General features: G+C 33.1%; 1 protein-coding gene across 2 annotated transcripts in view; it reads right to left on the bottom strand.

Moving 5' to 3' along the window:
• Window positions 1–23,779, bottom strand: part of bach2a (BTB and CNC homology 1, basic leucine zipper transcription factor 2a) — an 88,243-nt gene that overhangs the window by 10,095 nt on the left and 54,369 nt on the right. Inside the window, exons 1-2 of one of the 2 annotated variants that reach the window (XM_051133919.1) lie at window positions 20,194–20,413; window positions 2,684–2,940 (exon numbers count right to left, since the gene is read on the bottom strand). In XM_051133919.1, the coding sequence (XP_050989876.1) occupies window positions 2,684–2,940; window positions 20,194–20,395 (459 nt within the window). In that variant the 5' untranslated portion in view covers window positions 20,396–20,413. Of the gene's footprint in view, window positions 1–2,683; window positions 2,941–20,193; window positions 20,414–23,779 lie in introns of those variants that run through there. The other variant, XM_051133920.1, reaches the window with a different exon arrangement.

The following is a 23,779-nucleotide window of genomic DNA, read 5'->3' as shown; positions in this document are numbered from 1 at the left end:
TTTGTGTCAAAAGTCTCTTATGCTTTCCAAGGCTGCATTTCTTTGATCAAAAATGCTGTACAAACAGAAATATTGTGAAATATTAGTACAATTTAACATATTTTTTTTCTTTTTTAATATTTTTAAAATGCAATTCATTCCAGTGATGGCAAAGCTGAATTTTCAGCTGATTTTCTTCCAGTTTTCTCTATCACATGATCCTTCAGAAGTCATTCTAATATGACGATTTGGTGTTTAAGAAGCATTTCTCACTATTATTTGAATTGAAAACAGTTGCTTAATATTTTTTGTGAAAACAGTGACCACAATGACTGAGAATAGTCAGCTTATCCTCAAATCACCATAACTGCATCTATGCTACAAAGCATCTGAGCTTCCTATCAAGGTCTTACAGGCTTTTCATCAGGTAATAAAATGAAGTGAACTGCACAGCATCAGGAACAAAAATAAACCACTCTTCTCATCACTTTCAATCACTCTATCACTCTCGCAGGTATCCATGAATGCTCGGGGCAGCGCAACCACATCAAGAACATCATCTTTGAAATAGAAAGTCATCCTGCTGAAAATACAGCTACCCCAGACATTCAGTCAGTCCTCCCAGAGCTGCTAATAAATAGAAAAGCTAGGGGGGGAAAATGCTGAGCATTCTGTGGATCTATTTTCAGCTGGCATCAGCAGCTGCCGCCTGCAGAAGCATGTCTTTATGGAAGCCAAGCGCCATATGAGACTCCTTTAATGTTATAACCAGCAATCCTAATGAGGGCAGCAGGCAGGGACGCATGTACACACACACAAAGCAGAAAGCAGAGACTCCACACTATAAAGCAAGAGGAAAGCAGCTCAGCATGGCTCTGAGGAGAGAATGAGATATGAAGCCAATTTCCCAGCCATTACAGAATACAATTTGACATTAAGTGTTTTGAAGATGAACGATAATTAATATATAAGCAGAGGCAAACGGGGGCCCTTCTGACATATCTGGGATATTGTAATATAAGTTTGAGCTTTGAGATCACAAAGCACCTAAAGTATTACAACACAGAGGATCAGCCATGAATAAATCATACTTCCTCAAGCACAGTGAACTTCTGAGAGCGAACTCTCGCTAACACTCCTGGTAAACAACATAAGCAATTATACCAACTCAAAGCTGCAGACGATGAACATGTTTTCTTCACTGACACATTCCTGTCGGACTGCTCTATCTATTGTTACACAAAAGAGCACATTTCTTGTTGTTAGAACAACATGTTCCTAAAAGTAAAATATTTTGATCTAAATCTAATAGTTGAATATATTTTAAAATGCAATTTATTCACATGATGAAAAAGCTGAATATTCAGCATCAGTTTTCAACGTCATATGTTCCTTAAAAAAAGCACTGTAATATGCTGATTTGGTACTCAAGAAATATTTCTTATTATCAAATTGCACTGTTTAATATTTTTGTGGGAAAATACACAAAACAGCATTTATTTGCAAAATAAATGTCCTTGCTGAATAAAAGTAATAATGTCTTTCAAAATAATCTTTCTCTTAATAATTCCAGTGTTCAGGAAACACGTCTTCATATTATTAATGTTAAAAACAGATTAATATTTATAATAAAAACTGCTTAATATTTTTGTGGAAACTGATTTGACTGACATTTTTGTAAATTACTTTACAAATAGAAAGTTCCAAATGAACAGCATTTACTTAAAATAGAAATCCTTTGTAACATTACAAATGTCTTTACTGTCTTTTTTTGACCAATTTAATGTTTCCTTGCTGAATAAATGTATGCAATTGTTGAGAAACACCAATCTTCTGAACAGTAGTGTATATTTCCAACAGACATTTCATGTTAGTCATTTTCATGACTTTTTCAGACATTTGGACATTTTTATTTTTCATGACTGTGGAACCTTACACAACATTCACTCTAAAAGCAGTCATGAATATTTCAAAACATAAAATGCATTGTCTGTAGAAGAGACGTCTTTTAATTTTTCAGACAGGTGTGGTTTCTGCTGATTAAAATGTGTGACCCTGGACCACAAAGCCAGTCATAAGGTTTTTTTTTTTTTTTTTTCGAGATTTATACTGAATCAGTAAGCTTTTTGTTGATGTATGGTTTGTTAGGATAGGACAATATTTTGTCAAGATACAACTATTTGAAAATATGGAATCTGAGGGTGCAAAATAAATAAATACATAAATAAATAATCAGAATATTGAGAAAATCGCCTTTAAATTTGTCCAAATTAAATTCTTAGCAATGCATATTACTAATCAAAAATTAAGTTAATAAATTTACAAAATATCTTCATGGAATATGATCTTTACTCAATATCCTAATGATTTTTGGCATAAAATAAAAATCAGTAATTTTGAACCATACAATGTATTTTTGGCTATTGCTACAAATATATGCATGCTCCTTGAGACTGGTTTTGTGGTCCAGGGTCACAAATATTAGTCCTAAAACTGACAAATAAAAATATAAAAACAAACAAAAATAAGGATGTTTATATACAGCAATCTTCAAAAAATGCAAGGGTTTCATAGACCTCATAGCTACCCTCTTCTGACACAACTGGGATTTTTTGAGCGGTTTTCAGTGCAGGTCATTCAGGTGTATCCTTGCAGGCTGTTAATGTATGCTGAGTCTGTACCCCTGCCAAATGAGGACACTCACCTTCTGTGGCAGGTTGATGACCGGCTCATGTTCCGTCTGGCCCCTGAGCAGCAGGGAGAAATACTGGCTACAAGCTGCCAGCACTGCCCTGTGGGCACGGATCTCCCTCCCCTCCACCAGCACTGTCACATCACACAGGACGTCCTGCTTCCGCTGTTCATTCAGGCACAGGAGGATGTTGGCACAATGCACCGTCGACTCATAGACATACATGGGAGCTTCAGGCTTCTCCTCCGTAGACATTCCTTGCTCAGAGCCTGTGGACAAAAGTGACATGTCATGACTGCTCCACATTATTCAGGTTTCAAAATAACATGTGTTGCACATGTGAAAGGTAAAGGGGGAAAAAAAAAACCAAACAAACAAAAAAAAAACATGCTAGGGCTGGGTTTTGACACGAATTCCACAATTTGATTTGATTCACAAGGGAGCAAACAATTCTGATTCAATTCAATATCAATTATTCTGAATATATTAGATACAGTACATGGCAATTTTTCTCAAGGAAAAAAAAAAATTCTCTACTAATGCTGTAAAGTATACATGAAAGTCCGTTACATTACTATAATATTGAAGGTTAAACAAGCTCATGGCCACCGAATATGTTTTTTTCTGAGGTAAATGTGACGTTACGTGACAGTGTTTACAAGCTGTTATATTATTGACGTCTTTCTGCAGCTGAAACACTGATTGAGCGATTACATGAGGGAGAATATGGATTTCAGTAAGTTGTACTCTTCGGATGTTCATTCATGTTTATTTTGTGTTGAAACTGGTTAAAGCGGAGGAGATGATCAGTTCATATGCTTCTCTTGAACTGAGATGCTACATTGATCTGTCACTCCACATTAAACAGTGCCAAAACAGTATGTACTGTTTAAATACTGTAACAAAATGAACAGAATTTCAAATCCGAGACTTTGTTTCATATCAAAAGTAACAAATCACAAAGCTTATTTGATGGTAGGCAATGATCCGTTCATTAACTTAAAACAGGCTAGACTAATCGATTCTTGGGATGTAAGAATCTATATCATTTCATAAAAATAAGAATTGATTAAAACCAAGAAACTGATATTTTTACCCAGCCATAATAGAGTGTTTTCATGACGCGTCATCATTTGGCCATATTGGATTCAATGAATGTAAACAATGCCACTGAACCGAACGAAACTCGCATATTTTGCTGATGAAACTGGTCAATTATTGTCATATTTTGGGCTGTACTAATCATCAGACCGGGAAAAACATCTGGAGTACTATAGACTGCCAGAGGTTGTAACAAATCAAGAAGAAAAGAGCAAAAAAAATGTCTGAGGAACAAAATGCGTTTGTGCTTGACCAAACTGAACCAGGATTTCCAGAACAAAAATCTTAACAACATTTGCTTTGTTCTTATCATTCCCGGTCAGGTAGGTGAAATATTAGGCAAATATCTTAATTAATACTGCTCGTTCATATCTTTACCACCTATTAACTTTAGTTTGTCAAAATATTGCGCCTTTTCCTGTTTACTAAGTCCTTCTATTTTTTAGCAGCTTCCACATGTTTTTTCCATTATTTCGACAGCATAAATTAGCAGAACAACGTAATCAGTAGTACACTGACCAAATCATAATGTAAGTGCAAACACTCAAAACATGCTATTCATTGCAACAGAAGTTCTTCAAACCAATAATGAACAATTGCACAATTGCTGATGCAATCACACAGATGTCTCAAATTGAGCTGATGGCCAATTAGCAGCATGTGTCGGCTTCAAAAATGGCTGATAATTAGGACTTTGATATCTGAATTTCGAAAGAGACACTAGTAAAGTTTCAAAGAGGCTGTAGTTGCACATAAACAGCAAACATTTTAGCATATCAAGAGTAATGGTTTTAAAAATAAAGACACAACAAGCACAATGTAGCTCACATACTGACAGATGATTACTTTATAGGGCAGTTGCAACATATAGAAAGGCAAAAATGTGCTGCCAGCTGTAAAAAAAAATGTGAGTTTGTAATAGCATGGGTAGTCATCTCAAGGGAGTCTAATGATGGCTCTGCATGGCCATATAATGGCAAAAAGAATATGAGCTTATTTTTCAAGACCAGGTTGCAATAGTGCTAGCATCTGTTGCACTATTCCTGCTGTTCCCATTCTCAACATGAAGTCAAACATCTTCTGCGGCCTCCCAAATAATCACATCGAAAAATCACAGAGGGAAACTGATTTATGGGAAATTTGGAAGTGCAGTAACAATGCAAAAAAATCTATTTAATGCATCCTTGCTGAATAAGTATGCATTTCTTTCCAAAAAAATTAGAAACTTTAGAATGGTAGTGTATGTAATACTTGCATATAATAAGGAATATAATTTACAGAATTAAAGGAGAAGTTCACTTCCAGAACAAACATTTACAGATAATGTACTCACCCCCTTGTCATCCAAGATGTTCATGTCTTTCTTTCTTCAGTCATAAAGAAATTGTGTTTTATGTGGAAAAAAATTTCAGGATTTTTCTCCATATAGTGGACTTCTATGGTGGCCAGGAGTTTGAACTTCCAAAATGCAGTTTAAATCCAAGGAAGAAGGGTCTTATCTAGCAAAACGATCATTATTTTCATAAAAATAATACAATTCATATACTTTTTAAATTTCAAACGCTTGTCTTGTCTTGCTCTGCCTGAACTGTTTTTTTTTGGTTCAATACAGTTAGGGTATGTTGAAAAACTCCCATCTCATGTTCTCCCTCAACTTCAAAACCATCCTATATCGCTGTTTTACCTTTTTTGTTAAGGGTGTTTGATCTTCTTTGCATGTTCACTTTGCATAGACTGGGTCGGTACTTCTGCAGCAATGTAGGATGATTTTGAAGTGATTTTTGAAGTTGAGGGAGAACATGAGACAGGAGTTTTCGACATACCCTAACTGTCTTGAGCCAGAATACACAGAGTTCAGGCAGAGCAAGACAAGACGAGTGTTTGAGATTAAAAAGTATTTAAATTGTATTTTTTTAAATGAAAATAGCCATTTGTTTCGCTAAATAAGCCCATTCTTCCTCGGCTGGGGTCTTTAACAACCGCATTCAGGATTGTTTGAAGCCGCATTTAAACTGCATTTTGGAAACTTAAACACAGGGCACCATAGCAGTCCATTATATGGAGAAAAATTATATTTTTCTTAAAAAAACAATTTCTTATAACTGAAGAAAGAAAGACATGACCATCTTGGATTATCTGTAAATTTTTGTTCTGGAAGTGGACTTCTCCTTTAATGATGACTACACTTTTTGGAGTTGGTCAAAAAAAAAAAAAACACATAAATGAGACAAAAGTTTAAACTTTAAGAATGTTGAATTTGCTAGATATGTAAGACAACACAAATAACTCCAATGCCCATATTTATTTGATAAGTGGCTGACATTTACAGTCAGCCAGTCATTACTTCAAAATAAACTCCTTGAGGATTACCAAAGAAAATTGCTAATATTTTTTCTGAAGAAAGATAGGCATGTATAGTGATGAAAGCCAAAATATTAAATGTCATGGATAAATACTTACCGTGTAATCCACTATTTTGTAGAAGCCGGTCAAAAGTTTGCATGCCTGTAACCCAAGAAGTATTGGGTTGAACTATGCATTGAACATACCATTCTGAGTGCTATAAATATTCTTTTTCCAAAGTTTGTGTGCCTATAACTCAAGAAGTGTTAAAGATATTGCAAAATGATTTTAGATTCTGTTTCTTAATAAAATTTTCTTTTGGAATCTTAATTTTCAAGGCCCTACATCATTCAGTCCGAGAGATATGGGGATCTCAACTTGGCTACATGTCCTGATTGTTGAATGTTACCCATTTTCAGTGGTTGAAAACCAAATGTTGATTACTTTGTAGACAGCTGATACTTATTCTATTTAAAGAACAATGTCTGAAGAAGAAACAATGTTGAAATTAGAACAGTATCTTTTTTCCTTCCAACAAAACAATTGCAATTCCTCCACAAAATAGTGGATTACTCAGGAAATATTGATCCATGACATTTAATATTTTGGCTTTCATCACTATACATGTCTATCTTTCCTCAAAAAAAAAAAAAAAAAAAAAAATAAAAAAAATAAAATAAGGTGATCAAAAATATGGTGCAGGGGACATTTTTGAAATTTGGTTTATTTGACATGGAATGACCCAATAATGATCAGTTGACCATGCATTATCCCTTACATATACTTCTACAACACAAGACATGCTTTCTACAACATTATCACACTTTATTATGTTCATTCCTAGAGGCAGTGCAAAGTTGAAAGGAGTAACCAGTAAGAGGGATATTCCAATTATTTTGAACCAGTCTAGTGAAGATGAGCTGTTGAATAGCAATTGCTCGCTCTAACACCAGCTTTGGTAATCTCAGCATCAGCTCGTGAATCATTAACACATCTCCATACAGAGCCGCTCACACTGACAGAGAAATGTCTGATAGCAGCTGTCACTCGCTTGCTCTACCCACACTAATGAGATATCACCAGCATGTCAATTCATTCAGAGATGCCGCTCTGAAAAGGAAAAATACCATGCAAATAAACAGAGGGAATTACAGCATGTTTCATCATCAACACTGATACATGACTGTGTCAGACAACCATGACCATAATGCAGATGAGCATCGTTACAATGGCGCTCGATGTATGGTGTATTGTTAGTGTTGCACATGAAGTACAGTGAAATAGGTTATCAAAAGACAAATTACTCTGAGAAAAGTGATCCGCTCGAAACTCATTCAAGTGCAAAACTAGGCTTAACCGCTCGGTCGCTGTGGAAACAAACCTACAGAACTAGCCTATTCTGTTTCTGCTCCTCCAGGACTGAATGGAAATATAATTAGAAAGCATTTGTTAAAATGTCCATGATGCTGACCAACCAGTCTCGCTAATTTATGAAGCCCCTAACTCCCCGACCTAAATCCATTGCCAACACCAATATGGCTTTATATGGAGGAGTAATAATTCCTTTGATGGAGAAGAGACTGCAATGTGCATGAACAAACTGTAATCAGATAAACTGCATTAAACATATAAACAATGTATAATTAAGCTTAATTTATTATAAACAGATAAAGCACAATTTTGTTTTCATTTTTACATTTTCTGTTCCAAACCTTTACAAATTTCTTTCATCTGCTGAACATTAAAGAAGAAGATATTTTGAAGAATGTTGGTAACTAAACAGCTGTTGGTCCCCACTGACATCCATAGTATGGAAAAATGCTATGGGACCAGAAATTGTTGGTTACTCACATTTCTCAAATATTTCCTTTAATGTTCAACAGATCACAATTTGAAGGTGAGTAAATAATAACAGAATTTCCATTTTTTGGTGAACTGTCCCCTTAAGGTTTGTTGAAAGAGCAGTTGTAACAGTGATTTTTGCTTTAGTGCTTCTATTCAAGCTCAACAAAAATTAAGTTCAAGAAAAGAAGCCCAATAGATCCCACATGGACAAAACATTAAACAATTGATTACACAGCACAAACACAGTGACCCCATTTTCAGACAATCACCAAGACATTAATTAAAAAGTACATATAATTCAAGGCCTCCTACTTCGGGGGGTAATATGGCCGTTATGACCACCAAGAGAAGCCTGGCCTAATTTCATACTGACCTGATTACAGCGGCTCTTCTTTCAGTTCCAGCCACTAAAGAGCTTTCTGAGAATCATAGTATGGGGTCCTTTAAAAGAAGCTTAAGTGAGATGGTTTAACACCTCAACTAAAAAGGAGAAACCTTCACTCACCTTAAATATGATACAGTGTTTTTTTTTTATAGAAATTTTATCCACAGTAATTTACTATACAACTTGACCAATGAATTTTCATGACAATTATAGACATAGGCTGGATTTCCATTTGCATTTCAGATAATAATTTTTTAACCATTTTAAATTCTGAGATTTGAAATTATGTATAATTACATACCCACATACACACATGCGTAGATAGACAGATAGAGACAGATAGATGAGTTTATAACCATTGTTATTATCATTATCAGTTTATATCAAGAAAAGTCAGAATTGCGAGGAAAAAAAAAAGTCAGAATTATGAGTTTTTATCTTACAATTCTGAATTTTTTTCTCACAATTGCGAATTTATATCATGCAATTCTGAGAAAAAAAAAGTCTGCTTTGCTAGAAAAAGTCAGAATTGTGAGATTTAATTAAATTTAATCCTAAATTAATATTTGTATTACTTTTTCTGGACAACTTGAAAGGTGATTTTCTTAATATTTTGACTTTTTTGCACCCTCAGATAAATAAATAAATACAGAAACATATGACTTGATAAAAACAAACATAATTGTAAATTTTTTAAAAATTAAATTTAGTCCTAAATTATAAATAAATATTTTTATTACTTTTCCTTTATTATTTTCTGTATTTATTTAATTTTATCTTTATTTATTTTTTATTTATTTTTATATTAATTCATGCATTAATATTTATATTTATTTATTCAAACATTAATTTCTGCAGGTTTAGTTCTCCAAAAGAGTGTCTGTGCAGTGAAAATTAAAATCTCAGAATATATGTACATACAAATATAGATACAGTATACATGTACAAATGAATATGTGACCCCGGACCACAAAACCAGTCTTAAGTAGCATGGGTATATTTGTAGCAATTGCCAACAATACATTGTATGGGTCAAATTTTTTTTTTTTTTCTTTCATGGCAAAAAGAATTAGGATATTAAGTAAAGATCATGTTCCATGAAGATATTTTGTAATTTCCTACCGTAAATATATCAAAACTTAATTTTTGATTAGTATTATGCATTGCTAAGAACTTAATTTGGACAACTTGAAAGGCGATTTTCTCAATATTTTATCTCAGCCTAACAAACCATACATTAATGGAAACCTTGTTAAAAACCACACCAAACCTGTCACTGACCTATACATGAACTCTATTCCCGTCTGATGCTCTGCTTATAAAAAACAGTTGACGAATTGTTGAGCATATCCTCATAAAATATAGACTAACTGCTATTCGCAGACTCCATGAGCTCATGGTTTGCGTTAGTGAGTTTGAGTCAGTGCTACCTGCTGCCTTCAGGTCAGGAGAGAAAACCACACACAACCAAAAAGAATGACACAACACACCTCAGATAAGAGCTCATCTTGGGGGGATTTTCCAGCAGGAAATTCGACAATGACATCATTAGTTTCGACAATGAACTATTGTGCTCAAAATAAGGTTAGCTGTCTCTCTTTCAGAGGGTCACTGTCATATTCACAAGCCAGTATAAAGGATGTGAACAAATGGTGTTTGAAAGAATGGATCCCTTTAAAAAAATGCAAGCTATTTTTTGGTACTCCGTGGGAAATTTCCCACAATGCATTCACAATTGCATTAACTTCCAGTCTGCTTCAGTTACCTATGCAATATGGACACAAAATGCCAGTGAAAAGTAAATGAACTTGTGCCAGTTTAATTCTGAACTAAATGAACCGCAGTTCTACAATTTAGCGTTGTTTATTGAAAGGCAATCAGGTGATGGCTAAACAGCTGAAATACCACTCCTCAAGTCAATCAGGGCATTCCTAAGCAGGCTTTCCAGTGTAAAGATAGGGGGTGACTCCATGCCAGAGTATTTTGGGCACTGGTTGCTGAAACCAAGCTTGAATGAATCATGGTTTCCCAGAGACTGAAGTGAGAAGTGACTCATAACTGTCTTTAATATAGGCAGAGGCAACCATGACACAAAAACACAGCAAGCAGGCTATAAATATACACAGAAGCTCACAGAGAGCTGGATAAACATACTTCAGTACAAGCAGTACATAATACAATCAGCAGATGGTCATGAGCGAGGCATTTAAAACATAAATCATGGATATTTTAGATTAAAGTCACAAGAGACTGCATTACGTTAATTTGTCATAAATAAGGGGTGTTCATAGTAGATTAGATTAACTGTTTTTGAAAATGTTTTTATTAAAAGAGTCTTTTGCTCACCAAGGCTGCATTTATTTGATTAACAGTAAAAATAGAAATATTATGAAATAACTACACATTATTACAATACAAAATAACTGTTTTCTATTTGTTTCTGTGAGACAAAGGCAAATTTTCAGCAGCCATTTCTTCAGTCTTCATTGTCACATAATCCTTCATAAATAATTTTAACATGCTGATTTGTTTCTCAAGAAACATTTAGGGTTATCAATGTTATAATCAGTTGTGCTAATAGAAAAGAACAGCATTTACAGTTGAGGTCAAAATTTTACATACAGAATCTGCAAAATGTTAATCACCCAAAAAAAAATACCAATACCAAGAAACAAGTTTTCCACATAAAAGACGTATACATATATTCAAGAGAAAATAATAGTTAAATTTATGAAAATGACCTGTTCAAAAGTTGACATACACTTGATTCTCAATACTGTGTTGTTACTTGAATTATCCTGTGTGTTTTTTTTGTTTTGTTTAGTTGTTCATGAGCCCCTTGTTTGCTCTAAACAGTTAAACTGGCCATTGTTCTGTGGTTTTTCAGCATTTTTGTGTATTGAACCCTTTCCAACAATGACTAAATGATTATAAGATCCATCTTTTTACACTAAAGACAACTGAGGGACTCATATTCAACTATTACAGAAGGTTCAAACGCTCACTGATGCTGCAGAAGGAAACATGATGCATTTAGAGCCGGGGGTGAAAACGTTTTCACAGATCAGGGTCATTTAAATTATTTTGTCTACTGAGAAACATGAAAGTATCTTTTGTAGCTTCTCAAGGCCAGTACTAAATGAAAAAAAAAAAAAAAAAGATATTTAGGCAAAATAAGAACACTGTACACATCTTCATTCTGTTCAAAAGTTTTCACCCCTCGGCTCTTAATGCACCGTTTCCTTCTGAAGCATCAGTGAGCATTTAAACCTTCTGTAATAGTTGCATATAAGTTCCTCAGTTGTCCTCAGTGTGAAAAAAATATGGATCTCAAAATCATACAGTCATTGGAAAGAGTTCAAATACACAAAAATGCTGAAAAACCAATGAACTTGTGGGACCTGAAGGATTTTTCTGAAGAACAGTTAGCAGTTTAACTGTTCAGGACAAACAGGGGACTCATGAACAACTATCACTAAGTACAAAAACACACCTGTGGATCATTCAGGTAACAACACCGTATTAAGAATCAAGTGTATGTAAACTTTTGAACTATTATTTTCTCTTGTGGACTGTATGTAAACATCTTTTATGTGAAATATCTTATTCAGGTCAGTACTAAATAAAAATAACATGCATTTTGTATGATACCTTATATTCTGGTAAAATAATTATCATTTTGCAGATTCTGCAAGGTGTATGTAAACAGCTGACCTCAACTGTATTTGACAGAAATATTGTCTTTTGATCCATTTGAAGATTTAAAAAAAGTATTAATAATTTCTTTCAAAAAATTTAAATCTTACTGACCCTAAATTGTTATGATTTCGTGACAAGAAAACTGTCACATAGAATCTGATGATGCAAAATTTATAACTGAAGCAATTTATTGAAAAAATGCAGATTTAATGTAATTAAATTGTTTTGCTATTAAGTTTTAACTTTAAAAACTACTAAAATATCATGTCTTATGCTCCTATAATCACAAATCTTAAGATATTGAAAAAATATTCCCTTAAAGGTATGGTTCACACAAAAATGAAAATTCTGTCATTGATTACTCACCCCATGTCGTTCCGTTCATCTTTGGAACACAAATTAAAATATTTTTGATTGATTTGTCTGACCTTGCATAGACTGCAATACAACTAACACGTTCAAGGCCCAGAAAGGTAGTAAGGACGTCATTAAAATACTCCATGCATTCTGACATCAGCAATTCAACCTTAATTTTATGAAGCTACGAGAATACATTTTGTGTGCAAAGACAACAAAAATAATGTCCATTGCTGTCTATGCAGGGTCAGAAAGCTCTTGGATTACATTAAAAATATTTTAATTTGTGTTCTGAAGATGAACAAAGGTCTTGCGGGTTTGGAACGACATTAGGGTGAGTAGTTAATAACAGAATTTTCATTTTTGGGTGAACTATCTCTTTAAGAAACTAGCACCATACACAAAAAGACATTGCAATATTGACACTGTTGCCTACTTGTATTTTGTCATCAGCACAGATCATCTTCTGAAGTGAAGAGATTAAAAAGCAGATTTTTTTTTTTTTATCATTGCCTTTTGAAACTTATCTACGCTACAAGTAATGCCTGACAACACAACAAAACTAGAACACACCTGATATAATCACGAAGCTGCCTACATTGTGTGCGCATTGCAGTTTGATTTCATACTGTTGTGGTCTATGCAGCTTTCTTGATTAAACTGGAGCATGCTAGTTTTGTCACGTCATGTCGCTGGCATGTTGTGTAGATGGGATGTCAGCATGACCAAGGCCTGGACATCCTTTCTAAACAGATGGTAATTGAGGCCAGCATGGGAGGCAGTAACTGTCTGAGGGTGACTGATGGTTCAGCCAGCAGGTTGCACCTGATTTTCTCCCTACAGTCAAATATCATGAATTTCAAATGAATATCACATGAGTACTGTGGGCTCAAATAGCTTGGAAGAAATGATTAACATAATCAACTAGGAAACACTGAAAAGCTTTGAAGATTTCATTCTGCTGTGATCTCACAAACCGATCGCAAAACATCAAAAAGAAGGAATGCAAAAAAAGGCAAATGCTGAAAGGTCTGAGTGCTTATTAAAATTTCATCACGCTCTACAAATTTGATGAAGAACATAAACAAATTTGAGGACAGTTTACTACTTTTTATTCATGTAAGATATTAACGAAGGCATGTCAAGATAATAAACTGTTGAGAAACGCTAAAAAACATCTAAGCTATTATTTTTGCCGGTAGTGTCCTAAAAATGTACTGACTTTTCATGCATTTCCTTTTTTGCTCTGTTGACTAACTGGGCAAAACTATTTGATTGATTAAGTCCTTGATTTATGAGAAATTCCCTGTTATACAATATAATTCCAAACATTCTTGTTTTTCAGGACTCTTAAACTGCAGAAAGTAATATTACAATGACATTTAGAAATCACCGCCCTGAAGCTGAGCTGAAGTTCACTGTTGTCATTTCAATTGATCTTTCCTAAAATAAGCACAGGTATTTCAATCCACTGGGAATGACCTTTCTTTCCTGTCACTCCATTTTCTAGGTTGTTGTCTACACATCTCTTATTTCAACTGAAGCACTGACATCACATCTCGCCTGAGGTATGTTTCCTCGGTCTGCAGAGAGTGTATAACTGGACCACTCACTTGTAGTTAGTCCAAGCAAAAGATAGCAACAAAAGAAGTAACAATATTCAGTGAAATCTAGGATATTCATGATCAGATTACACATTATGAAATGGATATTTCCGGTCCTGGTTGTTGATTGCTTGATACAGAGGAACTTAAAGGAATAGTTCAACTTAAAATAAAAATTTGCTGCAGATGTATTCACCCTCAGGCCATTAAAGGAGATGTTCACTTCCATAATAAAAATAAAAAACAGATTATGTACTCACCCCCTTGTCATCCAAGATGTTCATGTCTTTCTTTCTTCAGTTGTAAAGAAACTGTTTTTTTGAGGAAAACATTTCAGCATTTTTCTCCATATAGTGGACTTCTATGGTGCCCTGAGTTTGAACTTCCAAAATGCAGTCTAAATGTGGCTTCAAATGATCCCAGCCGAGAAAGAAGGGTCTGATCTAGTGAAACAATTACGGTTATTTTCATAATAATAAATTTGATATACTTTTTAATGTCAAACGCTCATCTTTTCTTACTCTGCCTGTCCGGTTTATGACAGTTAAGGAATGTCGAAAAACTCCCATCTCATGTTCTCCTTCAAGTTCAAAATCGTCCTATATCGCTGTTTTACCTTTTTTGTTAAGGGCGTTTGATCATCTTTGCATGTTCACTTTGCAAAGACTGGGTCAGTACTTCTGCAGCGATGTAGGATGATTTTGAAATGATTTTTGAAGTTGAGAAAGAAAATATGATTGGAGTTTTTCGACCCTAACTGTCTTGAACCAGAATACACAGAGTTCAGGCAGAGCAAGACAAGACAAGCATTTGAGATTAAAAAGTATTTCAAATGTACTTTTTCATGAAAATAACCCATAGTTTCACTAGATAAGACCCTTCTTCCTCAGATGGGATCGTTTACAACGGCATTTGGGATTGTTTGAAGCTGCATTTAAACTGCATTTTGGAAGTTCAAACTCGGGGAACTGTCTATTATATGGAGAAAAATCCTGAAATGTTTTCCTCAAAAAACAATTTCTTTACGACTGAAGAAAGACATGAACATCTTGGATGACAACGGGGTGAGTACATTATCTGTAAATTTTTGTTCTGAAAGTGGACTTCTCCTTTAAAGATAAGTAGTTGGTCCATCAGAACAGATTTGGAGAAATTTAGCATCACTTATTCATCAGTGGATCCTTTGCAATGAGTGGGTGCCATCCGAATGAAAGTCCAAACTGCTGATAAAAACATCACAATAATCCTCAAGTTATCCACACAAAATCATTCCATCAATTAACATCTTGTGAAAAGAAAAGCTGCATGTTAGAAATAAATTCAAACCATAGTTTCCAGCTAAAATGCAAGTCCTCTATCCACAATATTGCTTTCTCTTGTGAAAAAGTCATCTAGTCTGAAACAAGAGAGAAATATGCACAGATCATGCACTGTTTACAAGAAAAAAGTCTAAAACAGTTCTAAACAAATGTCAACACAAGATTAACTTTTAGGAAACGTTATCATTGATTATGAACTCATATTTTGACCAAAAGCAATAGTTTAAAGTTAAAATGCCTTATGATGGATTTGTTTATGACAAACATGCAGCTTTTGGCTTCACAAGATATTAATTGATGGACTGGAGTTATATGGATTATTTCTGTATTATAGTGATGTTTTAATTAGCTGTTTGGACTCTCATTTTGACGGCACCCATTCACTGCAATGGGAAAAAGCTATAATTCTAAATTCCTCTAAATCTGTTTTAATCAAGAAACAAACTCATCTTCATCTTGGATGGTCTGAGGGTGAGTAAATGTTCAAATAATATTCATTTTTGGGTGAACGATTCCTTTAACAATGTCCTTTAGCTGTGACTACATTCACACTAGCATCTTGTCCCTTAACTGAACTACTACAAAACTAGAAATATTGGCATGAACCGCATGTGTCATAGAATGAGCAACTGAAGAGTTTATCAGGGTTAAATGTAATCCACATGTCATACTGAAACCCTACGCATTTACTGCTTACTACGCAGCTGGTTTCCTGCATTCATATTCAGCTGTGTTACTTTTACCTAAGTCAGCTGATGACCTACTTCAAACGGAGGATAAGAGTCACAGCTCCTCTTTTATCTGTCCGTCAAAGCAGACGATTCCGGTAAAATACAAAACCGCAGCAGTAAGCATCGTGACACTTATATTCAAAGGATAATAGGGAGACAAGATGGGGGTGTAGCAAGCTACTTCAGCGCGAATGCATCTTGAGGCTATATGGTTGGATTTGCAGACTGAAGCTGCAATGGCTGAGATATGCATAATTTCATAAAATGCAAGGTAACATATAGAAACGTCCTGTTTTTTTTTTTTTTTGGGGGGGGTCAAATATGCAAAAATGCATAAAGAAACTTATAAAGAAAAGTAACTGTAGCAAATTCATCCTTCACTACTAAAATGTAACTCTTGTACTATATTAATACATTAATGAATATATGTGACCCTGGACCACAAAATTATTATTATTTTTTTTTTATTTTAAATTGAGATTACAAATGTAGCAAATATGTAGCACTTTTTTTCTACATAATTAATCTCTTCCCCCACCCCAATCCATTATTGAATGAATGTATTAATAAATAAATATTTTTTTTTAATTGACAAAAAATAATTTGCATACATTTTTTATTATCAAAAGACAAAAATGTAACAAATATTATACTTGTTTCCACATAACTATGAATAAATAACAAAATTCAAAAATAAATAAATAAATAAATAGTAGTATTTTCATATTATTTTCAATAACATAAAAATATAAACAATTATATTAACTTTAAAAAATGGAAACGAGTGTCATTACAGCAACATTTCCCTTATCAGACCATCCTGCGTAATTTAAATAGAAATGTCCTTGACCACTAAGGAAATCTTTTAATGGCCCCATTAGCTATGTTTGTATTCTCTTGGATTTGTGTCAGTGTCTCAGACTAACTCTACTCTATCTGTCCAACAGGATGTGAATTGGTGTTCAATGGGTTCATCAAGTCCACACAGTTAATAAATGACAGCTGTGGCCAAATGCATTCCAGCTCTGTTTCTCTCACCCATTGGCCCATCTGTGGACATTAGAGGCATTAGCATTATCATATCATGACCTGACACTTCATTATTAGATTTAAGTACAATATGTTTGGGTATAGAGGGAAGATAAAAAAAAGACTTAGCAATATTGTGGTGAAAAATCAGACCCGCAGCCAGCCGAACTGAAACTAAATGAGCAAAAACAAAACTGAGAACACAGAGATTTGATGGCGCAGAGATTGAACAAAAATTGACATGCTCAAAACACTGAGAATACCTTTTAAATATGCTGTTGTTGATGGGTGTTTAGTGTAGCTTTTACACTGACAAATAATTCAGGTTCCACTAAAGGTCATATATATGGTGACTCAAGCACTTCATGACACAGAACCTGAACTCAGTTTGCTTGATTGATGCATTACAGAAGCAGTTTTCAGCCAATGAAGAAACATCTGTTGTGTTGCAAACATGAGCAGAAGACAAATAACATCTGTTTCTCAACCGGCGATAAACGAACAAATGAACAAACCCACAACTGCTGACAAAACAGGTGCTTTCATCAGAAGAACAAACCACAGTTACATGACTAAGGAGATGTTTCCGCACAGTTAATACTGAAGATGAACCATTGATTAGTCACTGGCTATTGATCTGAGCTGCTAAACACTTTTTGGAGGATAAAATCAGGATGAACAGTCCTAAGCCAAATCTTTAAAGATCCTGAAAGCACTGAACATCAGTAACTGGTACTGCAGTGCAGTTGAACCTCATTATCACATTAAGACCAAGATCTCATGATATTACCACACTGAGGTCACAGCTTTAAATAAAGACATTCAAAGGTGTCAAAGAAAGAGCAAATTTAGGTTAAAAACACTAAAGGTGGATTTTCAATTCACAATCAATCTGAATATTTCTAGAATTTTCACAACGAGCACAGGAAATTAGCTACTCTATATATGCTGCACCACAAAGACCTGTTAACATCTCAGCATCACAGGATGTAAACCACAAACACCTCATCCACCCATTAACCATATACTAACCATATATTTACCCTCCCTGCTTAATCAAAAATATCAAATCTGGGTCCGTGATGCAACGCAACTGGTTTTATAAACAGAAAAAGATAGGATAATGATAATATATCAGCAGAGATTCTGAAGCAAACTGGTGCATCTTAAAATACAGCTATAAGAAAGCAACAAACACAACCTAAACTTAGCAGGCTGACTGTTAGGATTCACAATACCACCAACCAATGCTCTCTCATACTTCTTCTTTCATTACAACATAGGGCTGCAACTCCTCTACTTTTTTTTTTTTTTTTTAAGTATGTTTCAACATCTTTCCTTTGAAACAAATTCCAAATCTAAGAAATTTCAAGTAACAATCAAGTCTATTATTTCTTGATTTATGTTTTTGTTGTACCAATGGCTTGGTTGATCTTTACCAGCTTTACTTTCGCCAAAGTCATCACAACTCTATTTTAAAATGTGACCAGTTCTAGAGAATTCTAGGTTTTGGAAAATGTCAACATCAGTCCACTTTTAAACACAGCTTATTTAACCTCTGTCCTACTAAGTGAAAACGGAGTAACTACGCCAATACGGAGAAAAATGGTTTTTAATTTTTAATGACAATTCTCAGTCGGTTTTCTTGTAATTCAAGCAAAGTTTATTGTCTACGATTATGATTTCAGTCAAATTCGATAGACAGATTGATACTATTTTAATAATATATAAAATACACTGCCGTTCAAAAGTTTGGGATCAGCTTTTTAATGTTTTTAAAGAAGTCTCTTATTCTCATCGAGGCTGCATTTATTTGATCAGAAATACAGAAAAACACTAATATTGTGAAATATTATTGCAATTTAAAATAGCATTGTACTTTAAAATATAATTTATTCCTCTGATGCAAAGCTTTTTTGCATCATTACTCCAATTTTCAACGTCACATGATCCTTCAGATATCTCTCTAACATGCTAATTATATGTGATGCTTCATATTTTTTTTTGGGAACCTGTGATTTTTATTTTTATTTTTTGATGAATAAAAAGTTTAAAAGAACAGCATTTATTCAAAATATATTATTTTCTAACAATGTAAGTTGTCTTTACTATCACTTTGTATTAACTGAACAATTTCTAGCTGATTAAAAGTACTAATTTTCTAAATTTTCTTTTTAAATAAATGCTGTTCTTTTTAACCTTTTAACCCTTTATTTAAAAACCTTTTATTTAAAAAAAAAGATCACAGAATGATTTCTGAAGGATCATGTGACAATGAAGACTGAAGCAATTATGCTGAAAATTCAGCTTTGCATCACAGGAATAAATTCTATTTTAAATGACATTCAAATAGAAAACCATTATTTTTATTTTTTTTTTTTCTGTATTTTTGATCAAATAAACACAGCCTGTGCAGACGAGACTTACTAGACTCTTAATGATCTCAATTTTTTAACAGCATGTATGTTATAACTTTAGTTTAGTTACATTTCAGCAATTTGGTGTATTTTTGTGATTTTTATTATTTCTATATAGTTTACAGTATTATTTCTATATAGTTTCTATAGACACAAACACACATCTAAGTTTTTATTCAATATATTTCTAATTTTACTATTCTATACAAATTATTCTATATATTTAGTGCAAGTTTAAATATGTTAGTACATCAAGTTATAGTATAGTATATATAGTTAGTATATATATTAAAGTTAGTATATATATTATAATTTTGATAGATAGATAGACAGATAGGGATGAACAAACACAAAATATTACACAAAAAGGCATTAAACATTGTCTTGCTGAATCACCGTTTCCCATTGTCTCTGTCAGAGTGCATCCGGTCCAAACTATAATTGTACCTGCCATCTACAGTACCAGAGACTAAATGCAGCACGAACCTGCAGACCTAAAAATGTCAGTGCAGCTCCTCTGACTGACTGTACATCGAAAACCGTTGACGTAAGCTTTCTCTGTGTGCTGAGACATTGCCTCTTCTACCCAAGGCATGCACTGCAAACAACTTACTCTGAACAACAAGACGCTCAAACCAAAACACACATAAACTGCAACGAGCGGTACCACAGGCGGCTCGCCGGTCTCTCACCTAAACTTTCAGTCGTTCCCGCACGAAGATTCTGCAAGACGCTTTCACATGGTCTCTTTCTTCGCGCTTCGCTAACAGCTGGAGGAGCGTGCAGGGTTATTCTTTTCTTTGAAGCCGGAGGAATGGTGCGTTCAGTCTCCGTCTGTGTTGAGTTACATTCGAGACCGCGTGCTTTTGCTTTGCTCTTTGCTGATTGTGGCATTTCCAGCACGCGCCTCCTCTAAATTGCTACATTGTTGACATTGGGGCGATGACGTCATGGCGATGCGCCCATAGTAAAGAGGAAAAAATAGTACAAGCCATTCAGTGTTTTCACAAATTATGAATCTAACGAACTAACATCTTCACTCCTGTAAATTAATCACCCTTTGAAGTGTATAAGCGGATAGGAGAATAACGCATTTGGCGTGCTAATGATTTCATAGATAATGGGGTTTTGACACCTCGTGCAGCACTGATTTAAAACCCTCTAGAAAAAAAGTAATTCAATGCTATTGTTTACTAATGATGTATCATAATTTTAACTGATTTATTTAGGTTATTTTAAGTGCTTAATTAAATTAATTTTATTTTATTAGTTCTAATAAAAAAAATAATTAATTTTTAGTGCTGTCAAATCGATTTGTTTTGGTTTTACATAATGAATGTGCGGGCGTAAATGCATATATGAATATACACACATACATGTGTATGTTTAAGAAATATTTACACATATACATGTATTGCTGTCAAGTGATTAATCATGATTAATCACATCAAAAATAAAAGTTTTTGTTTACGTAATATATGTGTGTGTACTGTGTATATTTATTTTGTATATATAAATATATTTTGAAAATATTTACATGTATTTACATTTATATTAATATAAATTGTATTATATATAAATACATGTAATATCTAAACATAACATATTTTTCCTAAATATATACATGCATGTGTGTGTATTTATATATACATAATAAATATACACAGTACACACACATTTTATGTAAACAAAAACTTTTATTTTGGATGTAATTAATTGCGATTAATCATTTAACAGAACTAATGTTTATATATATATAAATATATATATATTGGACAGAACAAATATATATATATATATATATATATATATATTGGACAGAACATTTATATATATATATATATACATATATTTGACAGAACTAATATTTATATATATATATATATATATATATAAGAAGTGTTTATTTCTTAAGAAATATTTACTTCTTTTATTGCGTTTTTATACTTATACATACATATAAATTATACGCATGCATGCACATTTGTTATGTAAACTCTTTTTTTTTGGATGTGATTAATCCCTTTCCCACCTTTTCCACGTTTTGCAAGAACAAACTGTAGCAGTAACCTACTGTAAGTATATGCAATAATGATTTTTAGTTTATAGTTTATTCAATTATTAATTACAAATGCGATTTATTATTGTACTTTTAATTATTCATGTACAAAAAATTTATTTAATTCTATAAATTTTATTCAAATTTATGTTGTTCATTTTTCACCTTGTGCAAGAAAAAACTGTAGCCTATTGTAAGTTATTCAGGTAAATAATGATTTTAATTGTATTGTTTAGTAAATGATTAATTATTATTTTGAATTATTTTTATTAAATGTATTTTAAATAAATTAATTTAACTGTATTCATTTATTAAAATCCTGTGCAAGAAAGCAAAACTGTAGCCTGTTGTAAATTATTCAAGTAAATAATGATTTTAATTGTATTGTTTATTAAATTATTCATTATAATTTTTAATTATGTTTATTAAATGTGTTTTAAATAAATAAATTTAATTGTAGAAATTTATCAAAACCTTGTGCAAGAACACAAAACTGTAGCCTCCTGTAAGTTATTCAAGTAAACAGTCGTTTTAACTGTATTGTTTATTAAATTATTCATTATAATTTTGAATTATTTTTATTAAATGTGTTTTAAATAAATGAATTTAACTGTATTCATTTATTAAAACATTGTGCAAAGAAAATTAAACTGTAGCAGTAACCTATATTGTTATTAATCTATAAGTTATTTATGTTTTAAAATATGAATTAATTGAATATGTGTTGGACCACGTTATCTAATAAGCTTTATTATTAATTTTTTAGGTTCCAAAACAATTCATATTTTTATTTTATTTACATGTAATTTTTTAAAAGTGCAATTATAACAGTAGCCTATATGGTAAGAAAAATTGTGAAAGCTGGATTGCAACCACAGTTCAGGTTATTCATACATAAAAACGGAATAAATCAGAAGAAAACAGATCCAATTTTATAGTGGTTGTATGTATATTTAGATTAGAGCTAGGCAAGAGTAAGCACAACAGCACTTAATCTCACTGTACCCCAAAGGAGCTGGCAAGCAATTATATGAATTATCGGGTTGTCGCAGACAGCTCTTGCTTCTCCTTTGATTCCGATCCAAACGAGCCATAATTTCACTGTTATGTTTAAAAATAACTGTGACAGATTCTCAAAGGCACAGAGTGGCACTGACATCAAAGTCCTCTTTATCGCAGAAAATGGAGACCTTAAGATGCGAAAAATGCCTCAGCTCTGCATCCGTCTTCACAAAGCATCAGTGGAACCTGTCATAGTCTGTGTGCATGGTGCACTTTAGAAATGATTGCTTAGCTTTGTTTGACTCACCGAAATCATATCAAACACCAGGGATTGACTGTCAATTCTAAAACAGCTTAGTGTTGACAGTGGAGTGTACATATGTAGTCTAAAAGCTACTTTTAGTGTCTAGAATTTATTGTACCTTTTATTTTGGCATGCAGACCCAGAACTTCATCTTTTTAGTTTTAATTATTAGCCAAATTTATTTCATATTATTGATACCGTCTTGTGGAAATTTACGAGAAAAGGTTGTCCTGATGTACACTACTGTTCAAAAGTTTGGGGTCAGTACATTTTTATTGCTTTTTTTTTGTTTTTTTTTTAAATAAATTAATACTTTAATTCACCAAGGATGTATTAAGTTAATAATTAAAAGTTTATTAAAAGTTAATAATAAATAATTTACATTGTTATAAAATATTTATATTTTGAATAAACACTGTACTTTTTAAACTTGTTATTCATGAAAGAATCCTGAAAAAAAAAATCACAGGTTCCAAAAAATATTTGGCAGCACAACTGTTGATATTATCCAACATTGATAATTCTAATAATAAATCCGCATATTAGAATGATTTCTGAAGGATCATGTGACACTTAAGACTGGAGTAACAGCTAATAAAAATTCAGCTTTTCATCACAGGAATAAATTCTATTTTAAAGTATGTTAAAATAAAAAAACATTATTTTATATTGTAAAAACATTTTGCAATATTACTGTTTTTTTTCTATATTTTTAATCAAATAAATGCAGCCTTGATGAGCATAAGAGACTTCTTTAAAGACTATTACAAGTCTTACTGACCCCAAACTTTTGAACGGTAGTGTATATGTGACCCTGGACCACAAAACCAGTCTTAAGTCGCTGGGGTTTATTTGTAGCAATAGCCAAAAATACATTGTATGGGTCAAAATTCTAGATTTTTCTTTTATGGCA

The sequence above is a fragment of the Labeo rohita genome, chromosome 17 (assembly GCF_022985175.1).
Source record: "Labeo rohita strain BAU-BD-2019 chromosome 17, IGBB_LRoh.1.0, whole genome shotgun sequence".
NCBI classification, from domain to species: Eukaryota; Metazoa; Chordata; class Actinopteri; order Cypriniformes; family Cyprinidae; genus Labeo; species Labeo rohita.
This window is presented reverse-complemented; position numbering and strand designations above follow the sequence as displayed.